General features: G+C 45.4%; 1 protein-coding gene across 4 annotated transcripts in view; it reads right to left on the bottom strand.

Annotated features, from left to right (window-relative positions):
- The window catches only part of ADGRB2 (adhesion G protein-coupled receptor B2), a 673,616-nt gene that overhangs the window by 16,811 nt on the left and 643,905 nt on the right, over positions 1-12,900 (bottom strand). For all 4 annotated transcript variants that reach the window (XM_075336137.1, XM_075336136.1, XM_075336138.1 and 1 more), the window contains one exon: positions 10,456-10,551. In XM_075336137.1, the coding sequence (XP_075192252.1) occupies positions 10,456-10,551 (96 nt within the window). The remainder of the gene's footprint in view (positions 1-10,455; positions 10,552-12,900) is intronic.

A 12,900-nucleotide genomic window follows, 5' to 3' on the forward strand; every position in this document is an offset into this window, starting at 1 on the left:
TCTTGCCTACGCCACCTAGCAACCAGACTCTCTACCACACCCCTTGAGAGGAGATGGAGGCTCCACCCCCTCCACTATTCCAGTGAAGGTGAAGGCTTGCCCCCTCCTGGGATCCCCAGGGGTCCTCTCATGGGTACATGTGTGAGACCTGATCACTATGCGCCTGTGTTCCACACCCCTGTCAGCCTTCTGGATTACCTGTATTGTACTGTCCCCAGCATGGGTGCAGTACTCAGTGGTGCCTGACCAGGTCAGGGGCGCCACATTTGTCTCATCTGTCCATAGAATACTTTTCCAGAACTGAGCTGGCTTCATGAGGTGTTTTTCAGCAAATTTAACTCTGGCCTGTCTATTTTTGGAATTTATGAATGGTTTGCATCTAGATGTGAACCCTTTCTATTTACTTTCATGGAGTCTTCTCTTTACTGTTGACTTAGAGACAGATACACCTACTTCACTGAGAGTGTTCTGGACTTCAGTTGATGTTGTGAACGGGTTCTTCTTCACCAAAGAAAGTATGCGGCGATCATCCACCACTGTTGTCATCCGTGGACGCCCAGGCCTTTTTGAGTTACCAAGCTCACCAGTCAATTCCTTTTTTCTCAGAATGTACCCGACTTGATTTTGCTACTCCAAGCATGTCTGCTATCTCTCTGATGGATTTTTTCTTTTTTTTCAGCCTCAGGATGTTCTGCTTCACCTCAATTGAGAGTTCCTTAGACCGCATGTTGTCTGGTCACAGCAACAGCTTCCAAATGCAAAACCACACACCTGTAATCAACCCCAGACCTTTTAACTACTTCATTGATTACAGGTTAACGAGGGAGACGCCTTCAGAGTTAATTGCAGCCCTTAGAGTCCCTTGTCCAATTACTTTTGGTCCCTTGAAAAAGAGGAGGCTATGCATTACAGAGCTATGATTCCTAAACCCTTTCTCCAATTTGGATGTGAAAACTCTCATATTGCAGCTGGGAGTGTGCACTTTCAGCCCATATTATATATATAATTGTATTTCTGAACATGTTTTTGTAAACAGCTAAAATAACAAAACTTGTGTCACTGTCCAAATATTTCTGGCCCTGACTGTATATATATACTAGAAGGTGGCCCAATTCTAACGCATCGGGTATTCTAGAATTTACGTACTGTGTAGTTAATGTATGATTTTTGTTTTATATATATATATATGTTTTATATATATATATATAGATGTTGTTGTGTGTAGTTGCCAAGTATTTGTTTAGGGCGCTGTAAATGTTCTGGGTGTTGTCTGGGTGGGGGGTGGTGAGAGCGGTGTTGTTTGTGTGTTGCGTTGTCTGTTGCATTGTTTGTGGAGCGCTGTGTGTCTGTAGCGTTGCGTGTGGGGCTGTGGGTGTTTTGGGGGGAGGTATGTTTTGTGCAATGTGTGTGTTGCGCTGTATGTGCATATATTTGTGTGTGCCGCGGTGTTTGTGTGTTGTGTGTGCAGCATTGTCTGTGTGTGTGGGTGTCTGTGTAGGGCGGTGTTTGTGGTTCCCAGTGTGGTGTGTTGTGCGGTGCGCGTGTGGCGGTGTGTGTGTTTTGGGGGGAGATGTGCACCCCTCATCGTGCTCCATCCCCCATGCTGCGCACCTCCCATCTTGCTCCATCCCCCCATGCTGCACACCCCCATCGTTCTTCATCCCCCATGCTGCGCACCCCCTATTGTACTCCATCCCCCATGCTGCGCACCCCCCATCGTGCTCCATCCCCCATGCTGCGCACCCCCCATCGTGCTCCATCCTCCATGCTGCGCACCCCCCATCGTGCTCCATCCCCCATGCTGTGCACCCCTCATCGTGCTCCATGTCCCATGCTGCGCACCCCCCATCGTGCTCCATCTCCCATGCTGCATACCCCCCATTGTGCTCCATCCCCCATGCTGCACACCCCCCATCGTGCTCCATCCTCCATGCTGCACACCCCCCATCGTGCTCCATCCCCCATGCTGGGGCCGCCGGGGGCGGGTCTGAGTGTGGCAACGTGTGCCAAGGGCGAGGCTGAGCGGGCGAGGCGTCAGCCGGCTCCCTGCACATGTGTACTGGGAGCCGGTGTACGCTGGTAACCATGATACACATCGGGTAACTAAGGGAAGCGCTTCCTATAGTTATGCGATGTGTATCATGGTTACCAGCATACATCGGCTCCGTCACGATCCAAGCATCGCAAGGTTATGTCCGCCAGGGGCGGGGCCGAGTGTGCCAACGTGTGGCAGGGGCGAGCAGGTGAGGCGTCAGCGTATGCCGGCTCCCTGCACATGTGTACCGGGAGCCGGTGTACGCTGGAGCAGGCGATGCGTGCGGAGGGCCGGGGCGAGTGGCGAATCCGACAGTTGTCACTGTAACGACACTCACGGTGACACAATTTTGGAGCAAGACAGACAGACAGACAGAATAAGGCAATTATATATATATAGATATATATGATTTTGATTTTATTCATTTATATAGCGCAATTAATTCCACAGCGCTTTACATACATTGGCAACACTGTCCCCATTGGGGCTCACAATCTAGAGTCCCTATCTGTATGTCTTTGGAGTGTGGGAGGAAACCGGAGTACCCGGAGGAAACCCACGCAAACACGGGGAGAGCATACAAACTCCTTGCAGATGGTGTCCTTGGTGGGATTTGAACCCAGGACCCCAGCACTGCAAGGCTGCAGTGCTAAGCACTGAGCCACCATGTCGCCTATTTATATATATATAAAAATCTCACTGACTTTTCCAAATTGCATAAAACCTCAATAAAATAAAGGGACTGATTCATGAAGGTGTTTTCCTCAAATGTCACGAAATTCTTGCTCAACACAAAGTTGAGCAAAAATGTTTGTCATGAAGTCCCACACCAGTTTTAAGATGAGCATTATTCATTAGGTGGCTTGCACCTTTTAATGCATTAGGTACATCTTAGACCTCCACACCCATCGTTAAGACTGGTATGCATAATGCCAGTCTTAAAAGGAACATATCAGCTTTCTAAGCCTCTCAAACAGCCAACATGTTTTCATTGCTATCTGTATACCCTTACTAACAAGCCCATTTACTGTCTTATTGATTGCTGCATATGCCAAAAAACAATTTTATAATTGTGGTGGGGATATGATAACTAGTGGGAGACAAGTCATGGTGGCATTGTTTTCCCCAGTCTCATCATCTAGCTAATGATGTTATCACACACTCTATTGGTGTACTGCAAATGCCCAGAGAGGCAGAGTTGCCTTGGCCTGAACCAACTGTTACTGCCAAAATGTAAATTTTTTTATTCCTTATTCTGTCAGAGGTTTATTTTTATTAAGTATTTACTGTTGTGCACTTCAGACAAACGCTCTCAATATATATCATTGTATAGGTATACAGTGGGCTAGTACATGCAGTGGGATAGTACTACAATATGATCTGCATAAGAAAGCAAAAAAGACTACACATTCCTATCCTAATCATACATACTGACTGAGCGTAAGCCAAAAGGACACAGTTTTGACATATGTTGGTTACCAAAGGATGTGTTCTTTCCTGCCATGTACACTGTAAATAACGACAGACCGAAATGTGAAAGGACCATTTTGCATGTACAGTTAGGTCCAGAAATATTTGGACAGTGACACAATTTTCGCGAGTTGGGCTCTGCATGCCACCACATTGGATTTGAAATGAAACCTCTACAACAGAATTCAAGTGCAGATTGTAACGTTTAATTTGAAGGTTTGAACAAAAATATCTGATAGAAATTGTAGGAATTGTACACATTTCTTTACAAACACTCCACATTTTAGGAGGTCAAAAGTAATTGGACAAATAAACCAAACCCAAACAAAATATTTTTATTTTCAATATTTTGTTGCGAATCCTTTGGAGGCAATCACTGCCTTAAGTCTGGAACCCATGGACATCACCAAACGCTGGGTTTCCTCCTTCTTAATGCTTTGCCAGGCCTTTACAGCTGCAGCCTTCAGGTCTTGCTTGTTTGTGGGTCTTTCCGTCTTAAGTCTGGATTTGAGCAAGTGAAATGCATGCTTAATTGGGTTAAGATCTGGTGATTGACTTGGCCATTGCAGAATGTTCCACTTTTTTGCACTCATGAACTCCTGGGTAGCTTTGGCTGTATGCTTGGGGTCATTGTCCATCTGTACTATGAAGCGCCGTCCAATCAACTTTGCGGCATTTGGCTGAATCTGGGCTGAAAGTATATCCCGGTACACTTCAGAATTCATCCGGCTACTCTTGTCTGCTGTTATGTCATCAATAAACACAAGTGACCCAGTGCCATTGAAAGCCATGCATGCCCATGCCATCACGTTGCCTCCACCATGTTTTACAGAGGATGTGGTGTGCCTTGGATCATGTGCCGTTCCCTTTCTTCTCCAAACTTTTTTCTTCCCATCATTCTGGTACAGGTTGATCTTTGTCTCATCCGTCCATAGAATACTTTTCCAGAACTGAGCTGGCTTCATGAGGTGTTTTTCAGCAAATTTAACTCTGGCCTGTCTGTTTTTGGAATTGATGAATGGTTTGCATCTAGATGTGAACCCTTTGTATTTACTTTCATGGAGTCTTCTCTTTACTGTTGACTTAGAGACAGATACACCTACTTCACTGAGAGTGTTCTGAACTTCAGTTGATGTTGTGAACGGGTTCTTCTTCACCAAAGAAAGTATGCGGCGATCATCCACCACTGTTGTCATCCGTGGACGCCCAGGCCTTTTTGACTTCCCAAGCTCACCAGTCAATTACTCATTATCATATTGCAGCTGGGAGTGTGCACTTTCAGCCCATATTATATATATAATTGTATTTCTGAACATGTTTTTGTAAACAGCTAAAGTAACAAAACTTGTGTCACTGTCCAAATATTTCTGGACCTAACTGTAAATGTACTAAACTCTACGGCTTGTTAATTACATCACTGGACCAGGCACTCTTAGGCTATGTGCGCATGCTGCGGATTTACCGCAGATTTTACCGCGGATTTGCAGCGGATTTGCTGCAGAAAATGTGTCTAACATTTCTGCAGTCAATCCCCAGGAAAACCTTAATAATAAAGCAAAAATAATAAATAATAAAACAAAAAAATAAGGAGAATCGCATGCAGCTTTTTTTTTAACTAGTTAATAAATAATTAAAAAAACAGAGTGCAGTCCCCCCAAATTTTGATACCCAGCCATGATAAAGCCCGACAGTTGGGGGCTGGTATTCTCAGGCTGGGTAGATCCATGCTTATTGGGCCCACCCAACCCAATAATAGCAGCCTACAGGCGCATACGGTATGATACGACAGTGATGCGTTTTTTGCCAGGAGGTATAGATAGGGTGTAGGAATATTGTGTAAACATTTCAGCACCAAATCTGCATCTCTTGGCAAAAAAATGCCCAAAAGGATTTTCATGCCATCTAGGTGCAGTTTTCTGCCAGGAAGTGCAAATTTGGTGCTGAAATCTGGTGCACAAAATTCAGCACCAAATTTGCACAGCATAAAAAAAAACGTTTTTTTGTGCATTGTTTTGCCAAGAGATGCAGATTTGGTGCTGAAACGATTACACCAGATTCTTGCACCCAATATACACCTCCTGGCAAAAAAAGTATCACTACCACAACATATCACATGCCACAGTGATGCCAGGAGGTGTAAATTGGGTGCAGGAATATGGTGTAAAAATTTCAGCACCATATCTGCATCCCTTGGCAAAAAAGGCAATTTTCTGCCAGCAATGCAGATCTGTGAACTCAGTGAGAATTCATTGAGGTCACCTGGGGTTAAGTTACCTGCGATCACAGGTGGAGGATCGCGGGAACCTTCAGCTGTGACTGCAACTAACCTGAGTGAAGTCACCACTTATCACGGCTCAGTCTCTGCCTGGAGCTCACAGTGGGCAGTCATATTCTATAGCGCTTGCTGTGATCTTCAGATGTAGCAGAGCTGGAATTGTCATGGGCCATTGTGTGGATTAAGTTAGATTTGCAGGTGTGTTTGGGGGGTTAATAAAGTGATATAAAATGGTGTTTTTTTTGTCTTTTATTTAAAATAAAGGATTTTTTCAGTGTTTGTTTACTTTCACTGACAGATTAGTAATGTGTGGTCTCATAGACCATCCTCATCACTAATCTAGGGCTTAGTGGCAGCTGTGAGCTGCGATTAACTCCTCATTACACTGATTTGCCACCGCACCAGGGCAATCAGGAATAGCCGGGTAAAGTGCTGGGATTGTCACATCTAATGGATACGACAATCCTGGGCAGCTGCAGTAAGCTATTTTTAGGCTGGGGGCTCCCAAAAGCCATGGATCTCCCCAGCCTTAGAACACCAGCCCCCAGCTGTTAGGCTTTATCATGGCTAGGTATCAAACCTGGGGGGCACCGAACATCATTTTTTAAAATTATTTATTTAAATAATTAAAAAAAAGGCACATGTGATTCCGCTTATTTTTATACACAGCCAAGATAAGCGCCTGGCAGGGGGCTGTAGCCTGTAACCATATGCTCTATCTGTGCTGGGTATCAAATACGGGGTGACTCTACCCCAATTTTTTTATTTTTACTATATGCTATAGACCCACAGACCGGCTCTGTGATTGGAAGCGTCAGACATGCTGTTACTCAGTGGAGGTGCGCATCTAAGTGCAACTAATCACAGATACTGGTGGGCGGGGAAAGCAGTGCATATGCATGAGCTTAATGTGTGGCCCCGGAAGTGAATGGCCAGCCACGGAAGCAGTTACAGCCACGCCAGAGCCTTGGTAAGTTCAACGCCGCTTGCTTTTATATTTTTTTCTTTATTTTTCCTTTATTTTTTTGTATTACCCGAGTGCTGGACCCTGATCATTAGTCAGAATTCCCAGAGAATTCCAGGTCCGCAGATCTCTAATAACCACATAACTTCCCTGGAGAGTAACTGTGATTGTTGAATACGAATTGAGCCTGTGTGCAAGCATCATTCATCTGGTTGTACCTATCTAAATTTATTACAAGTAATTGTGTTGATTTCTATTACTTAATTGGCTACTCTGGTTTCTGAAGTAATCGTGTAACGGGGGCAGGGGGCGCCTCAGGGGATGTAGTCGTGGCCCCTTTGGGCGACAGGCTGACCCCCGGCCCGGCCGTCACTATTAAAACAGGGGTGTTGTTTGTGGGGCAGAGTGTGGGTGGCAGGGACGCGTTCGTGGCGGTACCTGAGTTCTCCGTTACGCCGTTTTCCCTCGGCTCGCCAGCCCCTTCATCAGTTACAAAAAAGAGCCACTGACAGGCAGCTGGTAAACTAAGAAACATTTTATTGAACGAGGCTTCCATTTTCTGTTACACTTCTCAGCAGCAAGTTACTTCAGTACTTCACTTTAATGTTACAGATTACGTTCCTTCCTGACGGTTTCCCCTTTTTGCTGACGGTCACTCTCCTTCACCTGCAGGGGACACTTGTTAACCCCCTAGTAGCTGTACTCTGAACCCTGAATTACTGCAGGGCAGATCTAGCACACACTACCGGTTCCGGATGAGTTCCCACTCCTCTTTACACCTTTCAGCATCAAGTCACATCGGTTTACAGGTTACACTTCTTGCTGACGGTTTCCTCTTTCCCCGGTAACTTTCCCTCGCCTGCAGGGGACATGTGTTAACCCTCTAGTAGCTGCACACTGAACCCGGATCTATACGGCAGATCTAGCACAGACTACCGGCTCCGGATAAGTTCTCACCTCTCCACTTCTTTGCCGGGGAACTACTTCTCTTGCTTTCTACGGGCGTTCCCGTGTACCTCCACTTCTTTGTCTGCGCACTCACTCTGGCTGCCTGCCACTTTTTACTCACACACTCTGCCCCGTCACCTCAGACTTCTCTCTCCAGTCACATCTCACTGCCCTCTGCACACTGCTCTGCCTTCAGAGACCTCCCTTCCTTCCTTCCCTGCCACTGTTACCAGGGGAACCACTGCTCTACACTGGCACCTAGTGGGGAAACTGTTTAATCACTACAACAACAGGTAACATTTTACCATTAACATTTAACATTTGCCACCATACTATGTGGCGTCTTCAGGGGGAGAAAACGTTCCTTCACTACCAGGGGTCCGACTACCCCTTACATTCCTCCCCTCTTTAACCTCAGCCTCCTGGTGAGGTTCGTACCTGCAGACCAACACATGCCGGGCACACACACACGTTTCTTAACTAGTATATTCTTTTTATCAGAAAAACTTTTAAAAACAACACTTAAAATACACAGAATGGCACACAAGTTCGGTGCCCGGAGTCCCTCCAGGGGAGCTCCCGGTCTTAGTTGAACATCTGCCCGGAGGCCCTCCTTAGGCGCTCCCGGTCTTAGCTGGTATTCTGCCCGGAGGCTATTCCCAAGCGCTCCCGGTCTTCAGGTGAGCAGAAAACAACAGAAACAAAAGAGTTCTTACTTTAACGGTCGAGGGAGGAGTCCATGCATAGTCCTGCATTCTTCTACTCCCAGGTTCAGTACTTTTAGCGTTACTTGAACTGTAAACATTCGCCGGCTCCTAACAGCACCGGCTCTCAACAACAAACAGCATTCTCTTCCGGATGACCACCTCTTCACGCTGGGTGATATGCATGCAGCCATTCGGCCCGCTAGGCCCTCACATGGTTGGAGAGGGACTGCCCAGGTAAGCGGGGTAGCCTACAGTACGGCTCATAACATGGCTGTGGCTCCAGTGCTTCTTTCCTCATTTTGGCCCATCCTCCGCCCCCGGCTTCACTCACCAGGTCCGCACAGTGTTGGCGACGCCTTCTGCTTCTTGCAGCGCCGCCCACATCTCCGGACCTCTGCAGCTCACAATGGGCGTCATGGGTCTTCTTGGGGCTGGTACCTCCCCTCTTTGGACAGTGCACTCTGGGCTTCTTCCTCTGCCCAGGCCAGCCCAGCACTTTTCGTTTGACGCCAAATTTTCGCGCCTCCGCTGAGTCCATGAGGACGGCTGCCATCTTGCCGCCATCTTGTGGCCTGTTCAGCACGTCAGGCACCACTTGATCTTCCTCACAGTTTTCAGTCGGGGTCTCTTGCAGGGCATCCTGCCGACTACGCCAGTTTGTAATGGGGGCAGGGGGCGCCTCAGGGGATGTAGTCGTGGCCCCTTTGGGCGACAGGCTGACCCCCGGCCCGGCCGTCACTATTAAAACAGGGGTGTTGTTTGTGGGGCAGAGTGTGGGTGGCAGGGACGCGTTCGTGCCGGTACCTGAGTTCTCCGTTACGCCGTTTTCCCTCGGCTCGCCAGCCCCTTCATCAGTTACAAAAAAGAGCCACTGACAGGCAGCTGGTAAACTAAGAAACATTTTATTGAACGAGGCTTCCATTTTCTGTTACACTTCTCAGCAGCAAGTTACTTCAGTACTTCACTTTAATGTTACAGATTACGTTCCTTCCTGACGGTTTCCCCTTTTTGCTGACGGTCACTCTCCTTCACCTGCAGGGGACACTTGTTAACCCCCTAGTAGCTGTACTCTGAACCCTGAATTACTGCAGGGCAGATCTAGCACACACTACCGGTTCCGGATGAGTTCCCACTCCTCTTTACACCTTTCAGCATCAAGTCACATCGGTTTACAGGTTACACTTCTTGCTGACGGTTTCCTCTTTCCCCGGTAACTTTCCCTCGCCTGCAGGGGACATGTGTTAACCCTCTAGTAGCTGCACACTGAACCCGGATCTATACGGCAGATCTAGCACAGACTACCGGCTCCGGATAAGTTCTCACCTCTCCACTTCTTTGCCGGGGAACTACTTCTCTTGCTTTCTACGGGCGTTCCCGTGTACCTCCACTTCTTTGTCTGCGCACTCACTCTGGCTGCCTGCCACTTTTTACTCACACACTCTGCCCCGTCACCTCAGACTTCTCTCTCCAGTCACATCTCACTACCCTCTGCACACTGCTCTGCCTTCAGAGACCTCCCTTCCTTCCTTCCCTGCCACTGTTACCAGGGGAACCACTGCTCTACACTGGCACCTAGTGGGGAAACTGTTTAATCACTACAACAACAGGTAACATTTTACCATTAACATTTAACATTTGCCACCATACTATGTGGCGTCTTCAGGGGGGGAAAACGTTCCTTCACTACCAGGGGTCCGACTACCCCTTACAATCGGACTGCACCATATTACACCACACTGCCAGGAAACAGAGGTACATTGAGTGCACCATGAACCATGAACCATGCATCATGAACGCTCCTTTTTTGTTTTATTTCTTTTCTCACTGCCATGGTGGTGTGGTAACTACTGCAGACTACATGGTCCATCGTACGTGATATGACTAGTTTGTAAAAAAAAAAAATTATGGAGATTTAGTCAGTTACACTAGAAATTATTTTCCCAGTGCAATGCTTGAATCACTCTAAATCAGCCTATTCATATGGTACACTTTTGGTAAAACGCCTTTGACATTGTATTTACTGTATATATTTTTCGTATCCTGATACATGACTTACCATTATCTGGAGTTGACCATTCTTGCAGGAGTTTGGAGAATCTTCATTTTCATCACTGCGACACCCACCCATTTGGCATTTCACCACTTCTTGCACCTGAGGACATACGTAAAGAAACTACACTGAGAAAGAAAACTGCAATATTTCACCACTTCCATACTAATCCTTAGAGAATAGAACTACAAGAATGTTAAAGCTAGTAGAAACAGATTTTCCCATGATTCGTAGTGTAGTTGTGTCAATTTATACCCCTACATACAGTCATGTGCTGGCACCCTTAAAATTGTTACAAAATTATGAAGTATTCCCACAACGCGGTGACACAGCGCCACAATTTATTTTTCCATTTCCGTAGGGAAAACATCAGTGTTATGCTTGAAACAAAGTTGTTTACCTACAATTTTGGAAAAATGCAAACAATTTTGTCTGGCCCATTTTTGAAATTTGCGTGAAATTATATCCAATTTGCCTTTTTCTCTATTTTTTTATGTTGTTCCAATACACACAAAGGAAATAAACTTGTGTATGACAAAACAGAGTTAACTGCAATAATTTCCTGGGAGAAATACTGTATTTTGTTTTCTAGAATAATTTCAAGGGTGCCAACTCTTTTGGCCATGAATGTATGTGCTTTTTGAAGTAGTACAGTCAGGCGTCAGTGCCAAAGGTCAATTATGGGAAATCAGAAACTATGCTCTATGGGAAATGGTAACAATCATCTATCCCCTTCTTATTCACCATCACCATTAAATAAGACTCCTTGGAGTCTGGTGTGTGAAAGAAGGTAAAGCCCTAAGGATATGGACTAGACACTGTAGTCTGTGACAGTTTACTACTTAGGCACTAGCCCTACACATTGGAGTTCTGCTGTTCTCTAGTACCTTGCCCAAGCATAGCCGTCTCTATTTACAGGGCCATCAATAGGACAGTGTTTCAGACTTCAAACTTAACATTGGATAATGAGACCTTTGAAAGCATAGGAAATGTATTCCTGATATTTGCATTTTGCTGCCATCATTATTTGTTATTATTATTTGTCTTATTTCCTTATTCCACCTTTCTTACAGGCATACAGGTGGGTCAAATAATACAGTGCCTTCCCTTATAAAAGACAACTTCCATGGTTCAATGAGGATGTTGCCTGCTTTGTGATAGAGCACCAAATAGAGGAATTCCAGCTTGAGCTGTGCAAACCCAAGACAATCCATAAGCTCATCAGAGCAAAGAACTTGGTTGAGTCTATCCTAGGGCTCACTACCACCACTGTAGAAATTGATTTCTGACAAACTAACCAACAGGCACAAGGACTTGACATGGATAGCTATTCTGAAGAGTATGCCTCTCAGGTCATTCATTCACATGCCTAACCTGAGCCGGTAGTTCACAAATTGCCTTTTGCACATGGCCTGTTAGATGCCTAAGAACATAAACTGAACACTCAGTACCCAGTAGGACCCTATTGTACTATTCAGTAGTTTATGGACTATTTCTTAGAGTTCACACTATTGGGGCAATTCAAGCGCATTGGCACCTTATGAACTGTTTTCCAGAGGTTGAAGAGATTGTCAGGAACCACCTTATTTTGGAAATGAAAAGCCTGTCCTCAATGAATTTATACAAGCCAATCTAAAGCCTACACAGAGAATATTCCACCTGGGACAGCCTTGAGATTGATGTGTCCATATTTTAATCAAGTTTTCTACCTATGTTTTCCCATCTTTGCATTTTTTCCCACTTCCCATGGCTCATCACATGTGTAATGCTTCATTATTTGACTTGTTTCTCTTAAAATTATGCAAGGATGTTAATGTACCATGTGGATGTTACTGTTTATTGTGTGCTGCTTCTTAGGAACAGTTGCTCCACAGTCCATTATATGAATATTTATGTGAAATAATTGTTAATAAATTATTTTCAGTTGAACCATTTGAAAATTAGTTCTCCTTCATGAGAAAGACAGCTAAAACCTTCAACAGGTGGCACTGGATAGACAGCTTTCTTTCCCCGTAGGAGAGCTCATTTGCATTCTAAGGAAAATTGCCTGGGATAGAAGAATCCCTACACCAGCTGTTGGTCTCCACAAGGAGGAACAATATCTCCCCTAAACTCACATCAAAGGCCTTCTATTCTAGCCAACTAATGCCGTAATCTGAACTCATGAGGGGAAAAAATACTGAATAGCTGCCTTTTGGATCTATATTATTAGTCATATTGCAAGTCTTGTCAAAGGATTGGCATAAGAGAGATTGGCATAAGAGAGTACCTATCAACAGATTGGGGCTGCCTTTTTTATTTAACCCCTTAAGGACGAAGCCAGTTTTGTCCTTAATGCCCAGGCCATATTTGCAATTCTGACCAGTGTCCCTTTATGAGGTTATAACTCTGGAACGCTTCAACGGATCCCGGTGATTCTGACATTGTTTTTTCGTGACATATTGTACTTCA

The sequence above is a fragment of the Anomaloglossus baeobatrachus genome, chromosome 2 (assembly GCF_048569485.1).
Source record: "Anomaloglossus baeobatrachus isolate aAnoBae1 chromosome 2, aAnoBae1.hap1, whole genome shotgun sequence".
Lineage (NCBI taxonomy): Eukaryota > Metazoa > Chordata > Amphibia > Anura > Aromobatidae > Anomaloglossus > Anomaloglossus baeobatrachus.